At 47.2% G+C, this 18,859-nt stretch overlaps 1 protein-coding gene across 1 annotated transcript in view; it reads left to right on the top strand.

The window, feature by feature from the left end:
- The window catches only part of LOC147702335 (cilia- and flagella-associated protein 337-like), a 1,229,420-nt gene that overhangs the window by 438,959 nt on the left and 771,602 nt on the right, over positions 1-18,859 (top strand). Inside the window, exon 3 of the mRNA XM_086930967.1 lies at positions 11,992-12,250. Coding sequence (XP_086787093.1) covers positions 11,992-12,250 — 259 coding nt within the window. The remainder of the gene's footprint in view (positions 1-11,991; positions 12,251-18,859) is intronic.

Here is an 18,859-nt window from a genome sequence, read left to right as displayed (position 1 = left end):
ATGCAAATGCCCCAAGAGCCTCAATCGGCTCTACACACTGACGGGGAGGGGCGGGCACCGGCAATGTGCCCCGACGCCCTCCTCCCCGATTCTGCGCTTTGGGCCCTACTCACCAGGTCTCCGTAGGTCTGCGGCACTGCTGGGGCCGCGGGCGGGGCTCCTCTCCCTCGGGGGAGCCTTGCGAGGCCCCGGATGGCTGGCGAAGACTCCTGCTCGCGATGCGGCGCCGAGGGCGGGACTTCCGGTCCTTCTCCCGGTCGGGCCGCCCTGCAATTGGCCAGCCGGCCCAATACTTCCGGGTCGCCGCGGGCAGCGCGGCGGCTCGTTTCAGGCAGGCAGGCGGGGTATCACTATGCGAGGGGTGGGCTCCCTCGTGATAAATTAAATAACAAAACGAGGTTGGCAACTTGGCACACGCAAACACAGAGGGGCAATGAGCGGCGCGGGAGCCGCGCCGAAAGTCGGCGAAGCGGGTCCGATGCCTGGTGGGCACCGGCGAAAGCACATTTAGCGCTCCTAGGTGCTAGGGAGAAAGCAAAGCGCTCCCAGCGTTAGCTGGCAAAAATACCGCGCTCTCAAGCGCTAGGGCAAAGGATAAACCGCTCTTAGCGCTAAAGGAAAAGGCAAAGCTCCAGCAAGGTCTGGAGGCAGGCAGGGGGCAAGGCTGGGCCAGAGCCAGCTCACTGGGTCTCCAGGCAGGGAGACAATCCAAGTGGCTGTCCCCCTGGCCCCAGCAACAGCAGCAACCCCCTCAGCTAGGATCCAAAAGCAGAACAACATTTCTGGGGACACAGCCCCTTTTTATACAGTTAAATCCTTTGCATGTAGGTGCAGGGTGGGGGGAAACCAGTTGCAGCTGGTTTTGGAGCACCCTTGATGACTCAACCACCCCTTTCATTCACTAGCAGGGCTAGGGTCATCAGTCGCACCACAGGGGGTGGAGCCAGCATTGTGTGGGGAAAGTCCAGCCCCATCAGGAACCAGGTGCAGTCCCTCCCTCACATCAGCATGCTAATCTCACACTCACCACCGGGCAGACCCATCCAGACTTCCTGGAGCCAGGCTCACCAGCCAGCTCCAGCCAATCACACGCCAGGCATATTTTATACTAATATGCCAACTCCTAGAAGTGGCACTTCCGCACAAGACACACTCATGTCACATACATCATTGCAAAGCATTCACTCTCACGAGTTCGCACATACCAAATTCGAGCCTGCACTCCCCACGCATCAGGAACTACCAGGGACACACACATTTCCCATGCATTCCTATGGGAGAGCAGGCCAGCCTAACTACATCCACGCACTTTACTCTGGGACACAGGGAAAAAGTGCACAGAGACCAAAAAATCATCAACACAGATCACAGTTTGAAAGCAAAAAGATTAGGGGTGAACCTGCCATAAGGGCCAAGTCCAACACAACCCCCTTCCAGCCAAAACACAGGGCAGACCAATGACCAACGTGATGGGCTTCCCTGCTTGGGGCGATAAAACACGGACGCGGGCCCGCAACTGCAGGAACACCCTCCTGTTTTACGCCACAGTGAACCCCTGGGGGTCTTTCTAAAACTACTGTAGGGACTAACTGGGCTACTCCACTGGTACTCTCCAGCTGCCCTCGGCCAGGACCAGGCCCTAGGCCACCCAGATGCCACTGGTTCCTGCCTACTCACAAAGTGGGGGGTAGTAACCCCTGGCACATAATAGCCATTCTCCACTCTTCCTGCTTGCAAGACAGGGCTAGACTGCCACTGGTTCTCTAGCCTAGGGTCTACAACCTTAGGTGGACCAGGAGTCTCAGGGAAGGCTCTCCTCCCCCTACCTCTTCTCCTAGGGTTCCTCCTCCTCCTTCGAGGGGTACCCTCAAAACACCATTCTCCCAACCTAGGGTTTAACCCATTAGGTGGTACTGGGGTCAGAGGTGGGCTCTCCCACCCTCTGCTCCCCCTTCCAGAGTCCTGCACCCTCCCAACCGGGGCGGTACCTCTGGAGGAAGAAGTGATCAGGACACTGATTACAGTAGTCCCACCCTCAGGTCAGGCGAATCCTGAACCTGGCCTCCCAACCTCTGGTCTAGAACCTTTGGTGGAATCACTGCCTGGCACTCCAGGACTTCTGGGGACTCACATACTATCCCCCAATCACTCCGTTCGCTGGACTCCTGTACTCTCCCTACTAGAGTGGTACTGCCAGACTCTAGAACCATAGAAGCTCCGCTTACATATGCTCCAGGTCCTGTGCACACTAGGAGATCTCCCTCAAGTGAACTACCAGGTAAGCTTAGGTCCCCATCCTGGTGTTCCCTAAAGAAACCATCCAGGCTCTGAGGCAGGGCTTCGGGCGTCTGGGGACTCTCGGTCTCACACTCACTCCCGCTCCACTGAGACAGGCAGTAAGCCCCTACACCCTCCTCACTATACTGGGACTTAGCTGGGCTACTCTCACCTCCTCCACCACGCTGGGCCGGAGGACACCTGACCCACTATTGTTGGAATCACTCACCAGTGACTCTAAAGAACCTCTCGCACCTTCCCAGCTGTCTGCTTCCTTTGCAAGGTCCCAAGGACAAAAGCATTCCAACCTCAACAGGTGCTGGCGCAACTCTGGACAACAGATGCTGAGGAACTGTTCTTTGAGGAACAAATCCATTATTCCCCCATCCTTCTGGTCTGGCCTAGTCATCATCCAATCCCACAGTGCATCTGAACAGTCATCCACAAACTCCTCCTAAACCTGGTGAGACAGTTTCCTAAGGTTCCTGAACTTCAACCGATACTCCTCTTCTCGGGAAACAGGTACCATACTTGGGGAACTGGGAGTGGGACTGTCTACCCTGAAATTTAAATCGCTGCCACCACTGGACTCAACCCTCCCTGGGCAATCCAGACAATTACAACTGTGCGCAGGGGATAGTCTATCCTCTAGGGCTGCTCTCTCACGGATGATGGCCCTTCTCTCCTCCTCTATCCTCTGCCATGCTAAGACTCTCTCGATCTCTAGCGGTTGCTTCTTGACACCCAGCTGCACCATAGCCTGTACATGCTCCAACCTGAGCTGTTCCATAGCTAGCTGATACTCCCTTTCTTTCTCCCTATCTTCCCACTCCTCTGGAGACAGGACAATGGATGGGGTGCTGGTACTAACACTGGACCCAGCAAGGGACTCCCTACCTATGGGGTCCTCACTATCTGCTGGTGCCCTTCCACTGTCATCATCTTCTTCATCAGAATCTTCAGGGCTTCCCACAGACTCACCACCATCATGGCGTGCGGCCCGGGCCCTATCTCTCTCACTGTGCTCACGATCCCACTGATCCTTTTGCCATAGGATCAGGCTGCTCCTAAGTTCGGACTGAGTATCTGACTCATCCACCCCTTTGTCTCTCTCTTCACAGAATCTGACCAACTCCAACATATTGTATCTAAACAGATCACAGAAATCACAAGTAGGCTCCATTTTGGCGGACGTTCTCAAGAAAAGTTTGACACAGGGAACCTGGGGGTCTGAGCTTAACAGGACTTCACAATTAAAAAAAATCAGCAAGATTCCTATCTCAGAGAACTTGCACTCCTCTGTCCAGTGTAACACACCACTCACTCACACCCCCCCCCCTCGGTAAGGCAGTTTCTACCACCCCTGATTTCTCAACCTGACCATAAGCGACACAGGTACCAATCTGGGAGCAGGGAGGGGAACAAGGTACTGGACACAATTACAAAATGACACCTTTAAGGAGAAGCAATACTGAAACTTCACCTAAAAAACAATAATCCCCAAAATGTGGTTATCTAAAAATGTAGAGTTTTGTAGTGCGGCCTGTCGCCACTGTGGTACAGCGCAAACGCAAGTCCAATCCACACCGCTTGCCACCAATGTTAGACCCGGGATCCCTGGCTGGCCAAGGCTCGCGCCAAGTCAGTCAGAGATCACCATATCTAAGGTCAGGGCAAGGGAGTTACACACCAAGATAACCCCTGCTCACCCTCTAGGTAACGTGACGCGAGTAGCAAGGCTAATCTCAGAGGCGATGTGTAAAGCGTTTGCGCGCGCACCCAGCAACAACACCCAAGGCCCACCATAAAGGAAACTCCACACAAGGTTATATAAACAATAGCCTTTGTATTATAGTAAAAACACATTAGATAAACACCACACACTTTACAATGTGCCAACAGGCACGGGCAGAATTTACAAGGGATTATGTACAGGACAGGGCCACATGGACCACTGTCAGGGGTAGGCACTTTTTAGAAACAATACTTGTAGGTATAACACTTAGCACATAAACATATAATGACTGTAGTACCAAAATAGTAAATGTAGCACACAACCAGTAATCACTGATAAGGGTAAATACCTCCTACGCAACCCTAAACACTGTAGGAAAATCACGCAGGGAACTAAGACCCTATCATCAGGACCTATAGAAGGAAAACCATCGCCTAAGCAGGTCACTTTTAGCAAAGGGAAGGAAACCTAAACAATCACCTAAGCAGGTCACATTTAGCAAAGGTAATACATAAACAATCCTCTAAGCAGGTCACTTTTAGCAAAGGGGAAGGAACATAAACAATCACCTAAGCAGGTCACTTTTAGCAAAGGGGATAAAACATAAAACACATTGCACATGAGGCATTAACACACATTCAGAGGTGAAGGTAGAACATTTGCGCGGGAATCACATAAGCAAGTAACTCAAAATGCGCAGGTCGCACATAGCACAACACTAGAACTGTCCCTCAGGCCAACTGCCCATGCAAGGGCTGAAATGCCCTGAGTCCAAATGTCAGGGAGGCTGCGCAGCCAGCCAAGAACACAAGCCTAAACGTAGCAACTGTCCACTAAGTGCTGGACAGTTGTAAATCAATGATGGCCAACGTTGGATCCTCGTGGGCTCAAGAACATGGGTGAGGGCAACACAGCGTGGGCTCTGACCGACTGCGTGTGTCCCCCCAAGAGCCTCCCTGGGCTCGCAAAGCAAATAGACTGGCACTAAAGAGCTTCAGCGCTCTAAAACGATGAAATGCCCCCAGAGCCTTTCTGGGCTCTAAATCAACTATGGGCTTCGTTGGAGTCCCTCTCGGGGGACTCGATACTGCATTTGCCCCCTCGAGCCTCGCAGGCACGTAAATTACTGGTGGCTTGGAGCCTCTTGGGACTCAAGAACAAGAACTGCCCCCTCGAGCCTTCTGGGGCTTGCAAAATCACTGTGGGCGTGGAGCCTCTCGGGGCTCAAAATACACAGATTTCCCCCAGGAGCCTCGGGGCTCCTAATCAAAAATGCGGGCGTCGTTGGAGTCCCTCACGGGGGACTCAGAATAAATGCAAATGCCCCAAGAGCCTCAATCGGCTCTACACACTGACGGGGAGGGGCGGGAACCGGCAATGTGCCCCGACGCCCTCCTCCCCGATTCTGATCTTTGGGCCCCACTCACCGGGTCTCCGTAGGTCTGCGGCACTGCTGGGGCCGCGGGCGGGGCTCCTCTCCCTCAGGGAGCCTTTCTAGGCCCCGGACGGCTGGCGAAGACTCCTGCTCGCGCTGCGGCGCCGAGGGCGGGACTTCCAGTCCTTCTCCCGGTCGGGCCGCGCTGCAATTGGCCAGCCGGCCCAATACTTCCGGGTCGCCGCGGGCAGTGCGGCGGCTCGTTTCAGGCAGGCAGGCGGGGGATCACTATCCGAGGGGGGGCTCCCTCGTGATTAATTAAATAACAAAACGAGGATGCAGCAATGAGCGGCGCTGGAGCCGCGCCGAAAGTTGGTGAAATGGGTCCGATGCCGGGTGGGCACAGGCGAAAGCACATGGAGCGCTCCTAGGCGCTAGGGAGAAAGCAAAGCGCTCCCAGCGTTAGCTGGCAAAAATACCGCACTCTCAAGCGCTAGGGCAAAGGATAAAGTGCTCTTAGCGCTAAAGGCAAAGGCAAAGCTCCAGCAAGGTCTGGAGGCAGGCAGGGGGCAAGGCTGGGCCAGAGCCAGCTCACTGGGTCTCCAGGCAGGGAGACAATCCAAGTGGCGGTCCTCCTGGCCCCAGCAACAGCAGCAGCCCCCTCAGCTAGGATCCAAAAGCAGAACAACATTTCTAGGGACACAGCCCCTTTTTATACAGTTAAATCCTTTGTGTGTAGGTGCAGGGTGGGGGGAAACCAGTCGCAGCTGGTTTTGGAGCACCCTTGATGGCGCAACCACCCCTTTCATTCACTAGCAGGGCTAGGGTCATCAGTCGCACCACAGGGGGCGGAGCCAGCATTGTGTGGGGAAAGTCCAGCCCCATCAGGAACCAGGTGCAGCCCCTCCCTCTCATCAGCATGCTAATCTCACACTCACCACAGGGCAGACCCATCCAGACTTCCTGGAGCCAGGCTCACCAGCCAGCTCCAGCCAATCACACGCCATGCATATTTTATACTAATATGCCAACTCCTAGAAGTGGCACTTCCGCACAAGATACACTCATGCCACATACATCATTGGGAAACGTTCACTCTCACGAGTTCGCACATACCAAATTCGAGCCTGCACTCCTCACGCATCAGGAACTACCAGGGACACACACATTCCCCATGCATTCCTATGGGAGAGCAGGCCAGCCTAACTACATGCATGCACTTTACTCTGGGACACAGGGAAAAAGTGCGCAGAGACCAAAAAATCATCAACACAGATCACAGATTAAAAGCAAAAAGATTAGGGGTGAACCTGCCAAAAGGGCCAAGTCCAACACAGATCTTTTGACTGGGTGTGAGTGTTTGATTCGTTCAGAGGCTCCGTCCATTACCACCCCCTTTTGTACCGCTTTTGGCCGCCATAAGTGTGGCAGGGTATGCTTAGACGCACGTGAGTCCCTTGCTCACTCTGCCACTGGATTCAAGCAAGTTGGGCTGAAGACGGCTGGAATGCCAGAAACCGGTCCTCGGAAGCTTGTTTCCGGTCCAGGGAAGGGATGGCCTGGCAGTTCGGGCTGGACTGTTCCCATGAGGCACGGGGTCAGACTTATTTGCATATAGCTATGTCTGAACTGGGGTGGCAGAGTGGGATAAAGAACGGTGATGGATTAAACCCAGATCTTTTGACTGGGTGTGAGTGTTTGATTGGTTCAGATGCTCCATCCCTTAACACCCCCTTTTGTACCTCTAAGAGGTGCAAACCCAGCATGGTTAGGTGATTCCTTCTTAGCTCATTTTCTATGGAAAGTCAGTGAACCACTGGACATTGTCTAGACGTTGGTACGTATGGTTTAAAGTGCTTGCTAAGCACGTTCAAATGGAACCCAATTGACGTGTTAAAAGCACACCACAGAGGCACATACAGGTATAATACTGTAAGACAATTACACTATTGTAATGTCTTCCAAAGCCAAGTTATGGTGACATTTTCTTTTTTAAATCAAGGTCCTTGGTCCCGAATGCAAGACTAAGCTGCCCTCCACTTTGAGAGATCACAGTCATGTTTATAGGTGATGCTCATTTACCAATTTGTGTGCAGAACATTCAAGGTTGAAGCAGAAGCAGAAGCAGAAGCCTGGGTATTACTATGTATATAAAGGTGAATGTGGCCTTCCCGATTGATTTTCCGTCTGTAGGTTAAGCTTGAGCCAGTGCATGTGCTGTTGCTCGTGAGGTGTGCGGTTTACTTACAATGGGCAAATAGCCCCATCTCTTAAAATTGGTTTGTTTCATTGTCATTCTGAATTGATTTATATTAGGTGGTCAGCGCATTACACTCGATTGTATTCTGTGTGGTTTGTCCCTCCCTGAAGCATGGCCATAGAACCTGTGAGTCCTTTCACGAGCTACTTTTCTCTGCACCTTTGACATTTGTTTACAAACAGTTTTAGCCTCACAGGAATACATTGAATGATAGTATTTCTTTACCAGACTCACGTGTATACTTTAAACTCACCTGTACGTCGCTCTCCTCCACTCTGTTCTATGCCACTCCATACAATGGAAATCTATGTCACTCTACTCAATGCCACACTACTTTACACCACTCCACTCTACTCTGTGCCACTCCATTACTCTCCAACCCACTCTATGCCACTCTACACACCCACTCTATACCACTCTACACCACCCCACTTCATTCCACTCCAGGCAACTCTACTCCAGGATACTTTACTCGAGGCCACTCAACTTCACTCCACTCTATGCCACTTCACACCCACTCTACTCTATGCCACTCTACAGCACTGTACTCAACATCACTTTGCACCACTCGACAGTGCACCACTCCACTCTATTCTACTCCACACCACTTTACTCCACTCTACTCTGCACCACTCATTGCCATTCTACTCTGCAGCACTCTAGTCTATGACACTCCATGCCACTGCCATGACTCCAGGCCACTCTATGCTAGTTCACTCTACCGCCCGCCTCTCTTTGCCACTCTACTGTATCTCTGCATGGCACTCTATCCCACCCTATGCCATTTCACGCCACTTGACACCTGTCTAAGCCACTTCACACCATTCCACTCCTCATAATGCAACTCCATGGCACTTTATGTCACTCTACATCACTCAAGTCAATACCTTTCTATATCACTAAATTCTATGCCAACATTCATCTCTATTCCACTCTACTGTACGCCACTCCACTCTGTGCTACTCTATGATACTCCATTCCACACCACTCCAGTCTATGCCACTTTACTCCACTCTCCTCTACGTCATACCACTAACTTTTACCTATGCTGCACAGCAGCCACTCTGCTGCATAACATGGCTAAAAGACATTGGCAAAGCCTATGGCTTTCACGTAGGCACAACCTATTGGCTTTGCCAATGCTTGTTATTTTTAAATTCATATACTGTTAAGAGGCCAAGAAAGTGCTTATAGTGTGCACCTAATTCTTATTTTATAACTGGGGGCATAAACACTGTATTACAATACATGGATGGGTGGATGTGATCTTTTAACATTCAATGGGAAGCAGCCCCATGTTCTCATTTTAAAGCAATTTAGATATCATTAGCATTCATTAGGACGTGTGGAGGCCTAGCCACAGTTAAGAAAGTAATTGAATGCACAACACCACCTAAAGCAAAAGTGCCCAAAACAGTTAAACATGAGGTACATTTACACACAAAAAGAAACCCCAACTTTAGACTAAGGGTGGAATGCCTACTCTTTGCAAATAGCCCATCCATAATTAGTTAACTTTTTTATGTCAAGGAAACAGGTGGTTAGAAACCTGCCTTTACCTAAAGAAAGTTTGACGTGTGTTATGAAATATTTGCTGAGTGCAGAATAACAAGTAGTGCCGGCTGTCTCTCTGCCCTGGTCCAGTTCTTGTCTCACATCAAGGCCCTCAATGAGAGTAGAAATCAGAGGGTCAAGGTGTGCAAACAAGGGCACTGGTACTCCTGAAGCCCTCCCCGAGAGAGTGTGTCCAGTAAGTTGGGGTTGTTACCCTTTATCGTATAGACTTGGAAGGTGGATTCTGAACCGAGCTGACCCCCTTCCGGGCAAAGTGTCTTGTCTCCAGTAAGCTGGGGCCTGCTCCTTAACATGTCCACCATGACACAACTAATACTGAACTACAGGCACAGCGACACAATGCTCACAAATAAATAAAGCGGGATATATCAGTAAGATAAGTAGATCTACAGACACCAACAATTTTAAGAATTGGGATAAATTATTAATTTCTCAAATAAGAATATAGTGAAAAAAATAAAATAACACAAAGACATACACAAAAGAGATTTACCCCAATGATCAAATTAAAGTTAATAAAACTGGATGTTGGAATTGGGGAACTAGTTGACTGGGGTATGAAATCTGGTCAAACAGCAACCACAATCCTATTCAGGCAGTGTAAGATCCTTGAGTTAGACGAAAGGATCACGCAATGCAGGTTTTATTAAAGTTCAAATCAAAGTTTTATTCTTAAGCAAGAGGTAACTTATCCAAGTACTCAGCCAGACAGGGATCACAGTTACAAGCAATTCAAACAGTACATTTCAATGCAGGGAAACCAACAGCTGAGTGGAAGACCAGGTATCCATGATATTAGAAAAATGAGTGAGAAGGAGGCAGGATGCCACAGGCAGACAAACCCTAAATTAATCTGTGCTCACCCTCTGGTAGCTTGGCACAGAGCAATCAAGCCTAACTTGAAAGCAGAGTGTAAAGTATTTGTGCAACACTAGAACAGTAAAAACACCACACAAAAAGATACCACACCAAGTTAGAAAATTAGATCAAAATAAATAAAACAAGACTAAAACAACAAAAATCCAATTAGTAAAATTATCATGATTAATTTTTAAAGTTTATAGTGAAAAATAGCACCAAGAAGCACAAAACGCTATTGGGGACATCTGGTTGCATCAGATCAGGACAAAGTCACAAGTTCAGGGAGATTGTGATGGAGCGCAGGTCAAATTTAGTTTATTTTGATTCAAATGCCATTTAGAGACACAGAGGAACTTTGAATCATAATTAATTCAATGTGAGGGAAATGAAATGAAAACTGCCATCCTCTGTTTGTATTTGATGTTCCCTGTAGTTTATTAAGGAGAGGCAGAATATTTGACAGCATCCAGGTTTTTTGTTGATACATAAGAAATGGTGCAAGATATGTTAGCCATTTGTTTGATGTAGTGATGTCACATGTTTAATGTTTGTTGTTTATGAATATTGATCTTCATTGAATTTGTCATTTGTTATTGTGTATGTCTTTGGAATTAATGTTATTCTTTTCAAACATTCGAATTATTTGTGGGAAAAAAGTACAAAATATCAATGAATGACAAGGTTAAATAAATAACCTGATCAAACAAAAATAATTGGTGTTTGACCGTTGCTATAAAGAAAAAGCATCAACGATGAGAAGCAGTCCCACTAGTGGCATTTAATTTACAGACAGATGTAGTGCAATTTACTAGGGACTTATAAGGAAATTGAATATGCCAATTGAGTATGAACCAATATTACCATGTTTAGGGGAGAGAGCTCAAGCCCTTTAGCATTTGTTAGCAGTGTTGAAGATCACAGAGTCCTAATACCAGCAAAAACAAGGTCAGAAAAGTGGATAAGGAAGGAGAAAAGGTGGGGGAAAGATCACCTTAGGGTATCAGGTCTAACACCAGACAATAGTACCTAGTTTGCAACTGCACCAGCACAGTCTCTGCATTTCAGGATTGATTACACAACACCACGCCCAACAGCCATGCAAACCATAACTGGCACACAAAATGAAATGTTAATGACCTCAAAATATTTAAACCAATTAATAATAATACATAAACCCATAATGTAATTGAACTACAACCCATGCTCACACCAATTAAAGACACTACATTCATAGCTCTGTCAAAGTGGTAAGAGTTATGTGATATGTAATGTCATATGTTGTGTAAGTGGATTTGTTTAATTAAGGGTGAGAGGTCAGGAGTACCTTATTTGGGTGTGAGTTATGCTTTGCGTAGGTTTTTTGTGAGTATGGATTTAAGTCAGTGATAATTTGCAAATTTTAGTGTTTCTGTTTTTTGTTTTAGTCCATAAAAATCACAATTGAAGTGCAGTTTTTTAAAGTGAATTTCTAAATATTTTCTTAACATATGTTAATGTGCTGTAACCAAAATGTCACTTTACATTTTGTTTTTTTTAAGTTAATACTTATTAATTGCATCCTTAAGTGCTATGGTTGCACAACATGGAGTGATATATAAATCCATATTTCACAGGGAACTGTGAAACATCAAATATTTCATGGTTTCCAAAACCATTGTGCAAAGCTATTTAGAGCTTAACAACTGTCAAGGCTACTTGAACTATACAGGATGAAGGGTCAAATTATGTAGCATGGATGTCTACATCATGAACAAATATGCAAATTATGTGTAACATTCTGTGGCAGTATTATTATTTTTCTTCAAACATACCCAAATAATAGGCAGAGGCATCATCTCCACTGACTTAAGTAACTTTTTGTTTACCGGGTATTGATCAGTCATTCCTCACACCTGTTTATGTTCATAGTTTTGACCAAAATGAGCAGCTACGACTGGAAGAGCTACTGCAGCTGGCCGACTTGCAACTCCTGGAGGAGGCGTTCGCAAACCACCACCTGTTGGAAGAGGAGGAAGATCATGAACCTAGTGGGAAACATTGCTGTAGAAAACGCCCGCAAAGAGTCCAACAGCCTGGAAACTTAACTCTGCCAGAATTTCAGAAGGTGCTTTCAGAACTGCTCGGATCTGATAGCTGGAACAATCAAATGGAAGTGTTGTTCAATAAGGTAAGCCTCCTGGGCCATGCTTTGGGTAATGTTTATGCTTAAATGGATGTATCTTGTCCTGCTTCTGAGCAGCTGAGGCACAATGAATTAATATTTTCTCATTGAGACGCACTGTGGTGTGTAGCATCAATAAAAACATCTAATTTGATTATAGAAAAAAAATGTCACTCGACCCATCTAGTCCTCCTAATGTAGATCTATCTGCACTTGATACACTAGGCCCAGCCAAGTGTGCCCTATGTATATCTCTACTTGATACACCAGACCCATTCAGTTTGTCCAAAGTATTTATGAACTTGACTCCCTAGATCAGCCTAGCCTGCCCAATATATGTGTGCATTTAATACAAGAGACCCGTCCAGTCTGCCCAATGTACCTCTGTACTTGTCACATTGACAAGTGGTTTCCAGTTTTACCCTTGCTTACAAAACCAATTCCTTCACCTGATCATAGCTGAATGCCTGTTCTATCTCACACACAGCATTTCATGAAGAATCAAAATCCTACTCACTGTTCTTTTCTGATCAGCCACATGATTCCTATATCACCAAAAATAATTCTAATGTCTCTGGTAATACACTGCATGCTGCCCTTTCCTGTAACTAGCACATTTCCTTTGAGTCATATGACAGGATGTCAGGAATATGGTTATTCTCAAACTGATATGGTATTTGCAGGTTCACTTTTTCATAAATACATGATACGTGTTCATAAAGACATACGGTGTCCTAAGCTGGCAAGGGTTTGAGGTCTAGTCTTTTTAATATCATGATGCTTGTGCATCATCACGCCAGCCGCTCCTATTGGACTACGATTGCAGGTCTAGTATCTTCAGTTTCTGAACCATTCACAACATGACACCAGCCACTCTAACATGTCCCGCATCAACTGCTCATAACCCTCCATCTCAGAGATTGTGGTCATCTGCAGAGGATCTAGAGCAATAAAGGCAGCTACATAGGTTCTTGATAAAGAAAGTTAGTTGAGACATATCTTTAAGCCTCCTTCCTCACAGAAACAGCGCTAAGAGAGGTGGTTATAATAATGATTTTTAGGAGTAAAAGGAAGTTAATGCTTATGGGCATCACATATTTGGGACCATAGAGACTTTAGGATCATAATAAAAAAGTGAAATACAAAAAAAGCCCAGCACAAAGTGATATGGATGGTCTCAGGAGAGCAAGAAAAAGATCGATGAATTGACAATAATAATACATGCATTAAACCATATTTATTTATGTACTGTAGGGATTGTGGTGTATTGTATGGTATGGTTGTGTGACCTCACTGTGTGATAGACTTGCAAATCTGTCTTGCGTCCAGTCAGGCTCTTTTGTCAAACCTTTAGCTCAACCCTGGGTAGCTATGGCTTCCAGCAGCAAGTCTTAAGAAAGGAACAAGTGAAAAGCATTTACAAGTACCAAACAAGGACATAAGAAAGACACGCAACATGAAAGAAATCTCACACCAATTTCTAAAAGAGGCGGCAGACCCGAGAGCAGAGGACGGCCCGGGACCAGGGTTCGATTCCCGGCGCGGCAGGTTTCTGGACCAGGGTCAGCGGACTCGATAATTCTCTCGCCTCGGTGCCCACTCTGATCAGCGATCACACTGGGCAACTCTGGGCATTAGCTTGCCTCATCTTCACTAACGGCCCCACCAGACCGCCGGGGATGCCTGGTCTCACCCTGGAGATACCCATTAAGGGACCATCTCTCAGGGAAGCCAGGAAGGGTTTCGCAGCGGTCGAAGCGCCTTGGGACCCTCCGGGTAAGTAGTGCGCTATATAAATGCCTATACATTTACATATACATTTACATTTACATTTACATTTACATTTACATTTAGATACCAAGATTAGGAAAATTCAACAGAGGGTTCTGAAGGTATAGATTGTTAAGTAGAAATGTAAATCCCAGCTTTCTAGACCAAATCACAAAGAAGCATTGGTAATCATTAAGTTTTGAAAAGTTTGAAAGAGTTGTGTTCGGCGCCTCAGGCCCAAATGGGGAATCCCATTCAGATAGAGAGAAGGTTGGTCACCAAAGTAGTCTCAATTCCAGTTCCACACTTTACATTAAGACCACCTTTGCCTTGGGAGATGACCTTTACAACGCGGGCGATTCACCGCGGTAGGTTTACAACACAGGCTTTACAACGAAAGTCCTTTCAATGACTTGCGCAGGATGGCGCTGTAATCTAAGGAATAGTATGGTTTACTATTCCAACACCTTCCCTACTGTACGTAGACTGGTGTTGGAATAGTAAATCGTACTATTCCTAAGTCCAGCGCCCTCCAGCGCAAGTCGTTGAAACAACTTGGGTTGTAAAACCTGCTTTGTAACATACCGCGATCAACATGATCGCATAGTAACATCATACATTCATTAGCCTTCAATGGAGTGGTCTTTATGCTGGGGATGCAGGATGCAGAACGAAATTCTGGGTGCTATATGGTCAACAGGGGTGTCCTTTCAATCCTTACTCTATAGGTAAGGTGTGGTGACTTTGGCCACAGGGGTCGATGTCCCCCGAAGTCCTCTTCCAGCCAGTAGAACACTAGCAACAGTTGTGCTACCAGTCTCCATACACAGAGGGTCCAGTGGTATCCTTTAGTAGAGTCTGGTGGCCAATCTGGACCCAGATGACACTCCCAGGTCCAGAAGACTCAGGTAAAAACTTTGAATGTCAAGAATTGGTTTCTTTGGTTGCCCAGTGGTGGTCTACTGCGATTCAAAGAATGTGGCCACTTACTTGCCCAATGGGCTACTTTAGCTTTGATGGCCTTGGTGCTCATTCTAACGGGTCAGCTGACTGACCCATGGAGTCACTTCTTTGGTCTGGGGCTCGGGAGCATCTTTTCCATGAGCCAGAAGCTGCATGCACAGTCCTCTCTCTGCTAGCTCAAGGTGTGGCAGGTGCAGACCAGCAGTTGAAGCAGGCTCACTTTGCCATGTCTAGGGATAAACAGGGCAGTCCTTCTTTGGTTGTTTCTCCAATTCTATCATGATCTGAGGTTCAGGGCACCATATTTATGCCGAGAAAGTGCCCTGTAAGATGATAATACGGTCATAGCGAATGGATACCTCCTGCCTTGTAATGACCTCAGGCCATGTGTGGCATGTAGCAATCCGAAAGTGCACTATTCTGCCCACTCTCTTGATGCCTTAACCCTTCTTTTGATGTTAGGAGCTTGGCAGTCTACACCAGAGGTATGGCTACCTGTGGGCTACACACCCACGGGAAAACTGATTTGGCCACTGGCCTCCCATCTCTGCTCCCGTAGGCAGCCTGTCTACCAGAACCAAGGACAGCCCTGCATGAGTTTGCCCACCAAAGGCTGCTTCGCCTTTGAAGCTCACATTTTGGGCCAACACTCTGTAGCTTCCTGCAACGTAGAGGTAACACCTCCCTCTGTAGTAGACTACTATTGGTGCTGAGCCTGGGAGTTGTTCACACCTCTCCCCAGGAGGGCAGAAGGCTGTCTGATGGCGAACAACTGTGTGTGGCCACTGGACAAACTAAGCATCAGAGGGGAAACTTCCTAAGAGTTGCCTGTCTTTAGAGGGGACATTAAATACGACTTGGGCATGAAGTAGGTTTAATGCTAGAAATAATTTGATGCCTTAAAGTACCCATTTTAGTACTCTCATTCAGAGGTAAACTGGACTGAGGGTCAGCCAGTCACTCTGTGTTAGCCAATGAGGCTACTAACCTTTCTACAGCAAAACGACAATTTGGAAGTTTTGCTGTCAGGACATATTAAAAGTATATGTCCTACTTAACAATATACAGCTCGCTGCCTCAGAGCTTAACAGGCCTTCCTTAGGCGAGTCTTATATATATTGTTAAGGGAAGTGGAAGCTTTGCCATTAGTATAAATAGCAAAGTCAAACTAGCAGTGTTAAAACTGCACTTTCCATCTTCAGTGGCAGCCTGGGAGCCTTTAGTAACTTTGCCACAGGCAGCAGCCCTGGATGGTCTCTCGAATTTACATGGTCTGGGTACCTTTGAACCCGGTACTAAGGACGTACATTAAGTCTGTTTATTCCAGTTGAGGGTAGCCAATTCAACATACATTAATTGTTTAGAAAACTGGCACTGAGAACTGCTTAGCAGGCCTCAGTACACTTTCAGAATCGAAAAACCAGCAGCATCTGTCCTAATCTTTGAGGGTTATAATGAAAATAGAGGCATTTCCTTACATGTGCATAGTGTGTGACTACAGGACAATGCTTCCACTCCCACTCCGGGTAAGGATTCGCTAACCAGACAAATGGGTACGCGTACCGGTGAAGTTGACTACAGGTTCTGTGTCTGTTCCTCAAAGTGCTTTACCTGTTGTGTGCTGTGCATCATGATTTGCATTGTCTTGCAATGTACTTATTTTATTAAAACTTGACAAGAATAGTAAAACATTGTGGAGAATGGAAATCAGACCACATTTCTTCAGTGGTCTGGCTTGTCTACCTTCTAAAAGTAACAGACATGCATGATACTTGTTTTCAATGAGAAATGCTCCTTTGTGAAATTGCTCATACCACACATTAGGTATTTGCATGTTCAACCCCCTGTTTTTTTTAAATAAAATACATGACAGACTGACCAAGACAGTTGGTAGGCAGAGGGTCATATGGTCCTGATGAAGGCCAGTGACCCTGAGTGGTGTATGATGGTTTGCCAATACAAGTTGACAATAATTTTCATGATGGTAGGGTGGAAGAAAGGGTGGGAAAAAAAACAGAGAACATCAAACTGAGAATTTTTTATTCCGGTCTGTGGGACCGAGAAATAAAGCATCATAACTAATTGGGTATCCTCAAGGGAATTTTAATCAATCCAAACTATTATAAACCTGATCTTGCTTCAACAATTGAAACCAAAACAATTTCATGCTCCACCCCTGTTGATGGCTACACAGGGAGTGTAGAAGCAGCCCATTGATGAAGCATGACACGAATAGTGGGTGAGGGCATTTCTTCCCCCACAAAAGCGATTCCTTAGAGGGTAGTTTGGTTTTCCTTCATCCACATTTATATGAGTGCTATCTTTTAAATATACTGCATCCTGCTTACAGGCTTTTTAAGGCCTACCTTAGGGGTGACATATGTATTAAAAAGCAAATATTAGGCCAGGTGAAAAGTTTATTTTGGCAGGTCGAAATGGCAGTTTAAACCTGCACTACGGGCTGCAGTGGCAGGCCTGAGGCAGGTTTTGAAGTGCTACTTTAGTTGGTGGCGGAATGAGTGCTGCATGCCCACTAGTCCCATTTTACTAAGTACCTACAAGTAGATTAAATGCGCCAATCAGGTGTTGGCAAATGTTGCCATGTTTAATGAAGACAAAACAGGTGATGGACCGAATGTGGATCAATGTCACACATTCACCCCAGTCCAAAGACCTGGGCCCAAATCTATCGGTTATTTTGCACTCCACACCACCCTGGGTCAGACAATGGCGATATGCAAATCAGCTCTGACCCTGTGCCCCATGGGAACAGTCCAGTCCGAACTACAAAAGCCATTTCATTCCCAGAACGGAATCAAGCATCCGAGGACTGGACCGGTTTCGAGGTAACACCTCTCATCAGCCCAGCTAGCTTGACTCCAGTGGTGTGGAGTGCCTGGGACCCACGTCTGAGCATCCCCAGCGTACCTATGGAGGAATTTGCAAACAAAACAGGTGATGGACCGAATGTGGATCAATGTCACACATTCACCCCAGTCCAAAGATCTGGGCCCAAATCCATCGTTTTTTTTTTTTTGCACTCCACACCACCCTGGGTCAGACAATGGCGATATGCAAATCAGCTCTGACCCTGTGCCCCATGGGAACAGTCCAGTCCGAACTACAAAAGCCATGTCCTTCCCAGAACGGAATCAAGCATCCGAGGACCGGACCGGTTTCGAGGTAACACCTCTCATCAGCCCGGCTAGCTTGACTCCAGTGGTGTGGAGTGCCTGGGACCCATGTCTGAGCATCCCCAGCGCACCTATGGCGGAATTTGCAAACAAAACATGTGATGGACCGAATGTGGATCAATGTCACAGATTCACCCCAGTCCAAAGATCTGGGCCCAAATCCATCGTTTTTTTTGCACTCCACACCACCCTGGGTCAGACAATGGCGATATGCAAATCAGCTCTGACCCTGTGCCCCATGGGAACAGTCCAGTCCGAACTACAAAAGCCATGTCCTTCCCAGAACGGAATCAAGCATCCGAGGACCGGGCCGGTTTCGAGGTAACACCTCTCATCAGCCCGGCTAGCTTGACTCCAGTGTTGTGGAGTCCTCGGATGCTTGATTCCATTCTGGGAAGGACATGGCTTTTGTAGTTCGGACTGTTCCCATGGGGCACAGGGTCAGAGCTGATTTGCATATCGCCATTGTATAACCCAGGGTGGTGTGGAGTGCAAAAAAACGATGGATTTGGGCCCAGATCTTTGGACTGGATTGAGTGTGTGGCATTGATCCACATTCGGTCCATCACCTGTTTTGTTTGCAAATTCCGCCCTAAGTGCGCTGGGGATGCCCAGACGTGGGTCCCAGGCACTCCACACCACTGGAGTCAAGCTAGCCGGGCTGATGAGAGGTGTTACCTCGAAACCG

Source organism: Lissotriton vulgaris, chromosome 7 (genome assembly GCF_964263255.1).
Source record: "Lissotriton vulgaris chromosome 7, aLisVul1.2, whole genome shotgun sequence".
NCBI lineage: Eukaryota > Metazoa > Chordata > Amphibia > Caudata > Salamandridae > Lissotriton > Lissotriton vulgaris.
The sequence above is the reverse complement of the archived record's forward strand: the minus strand, read 5'-3'. Positions and strand labels throughout refer to the sequence as shown.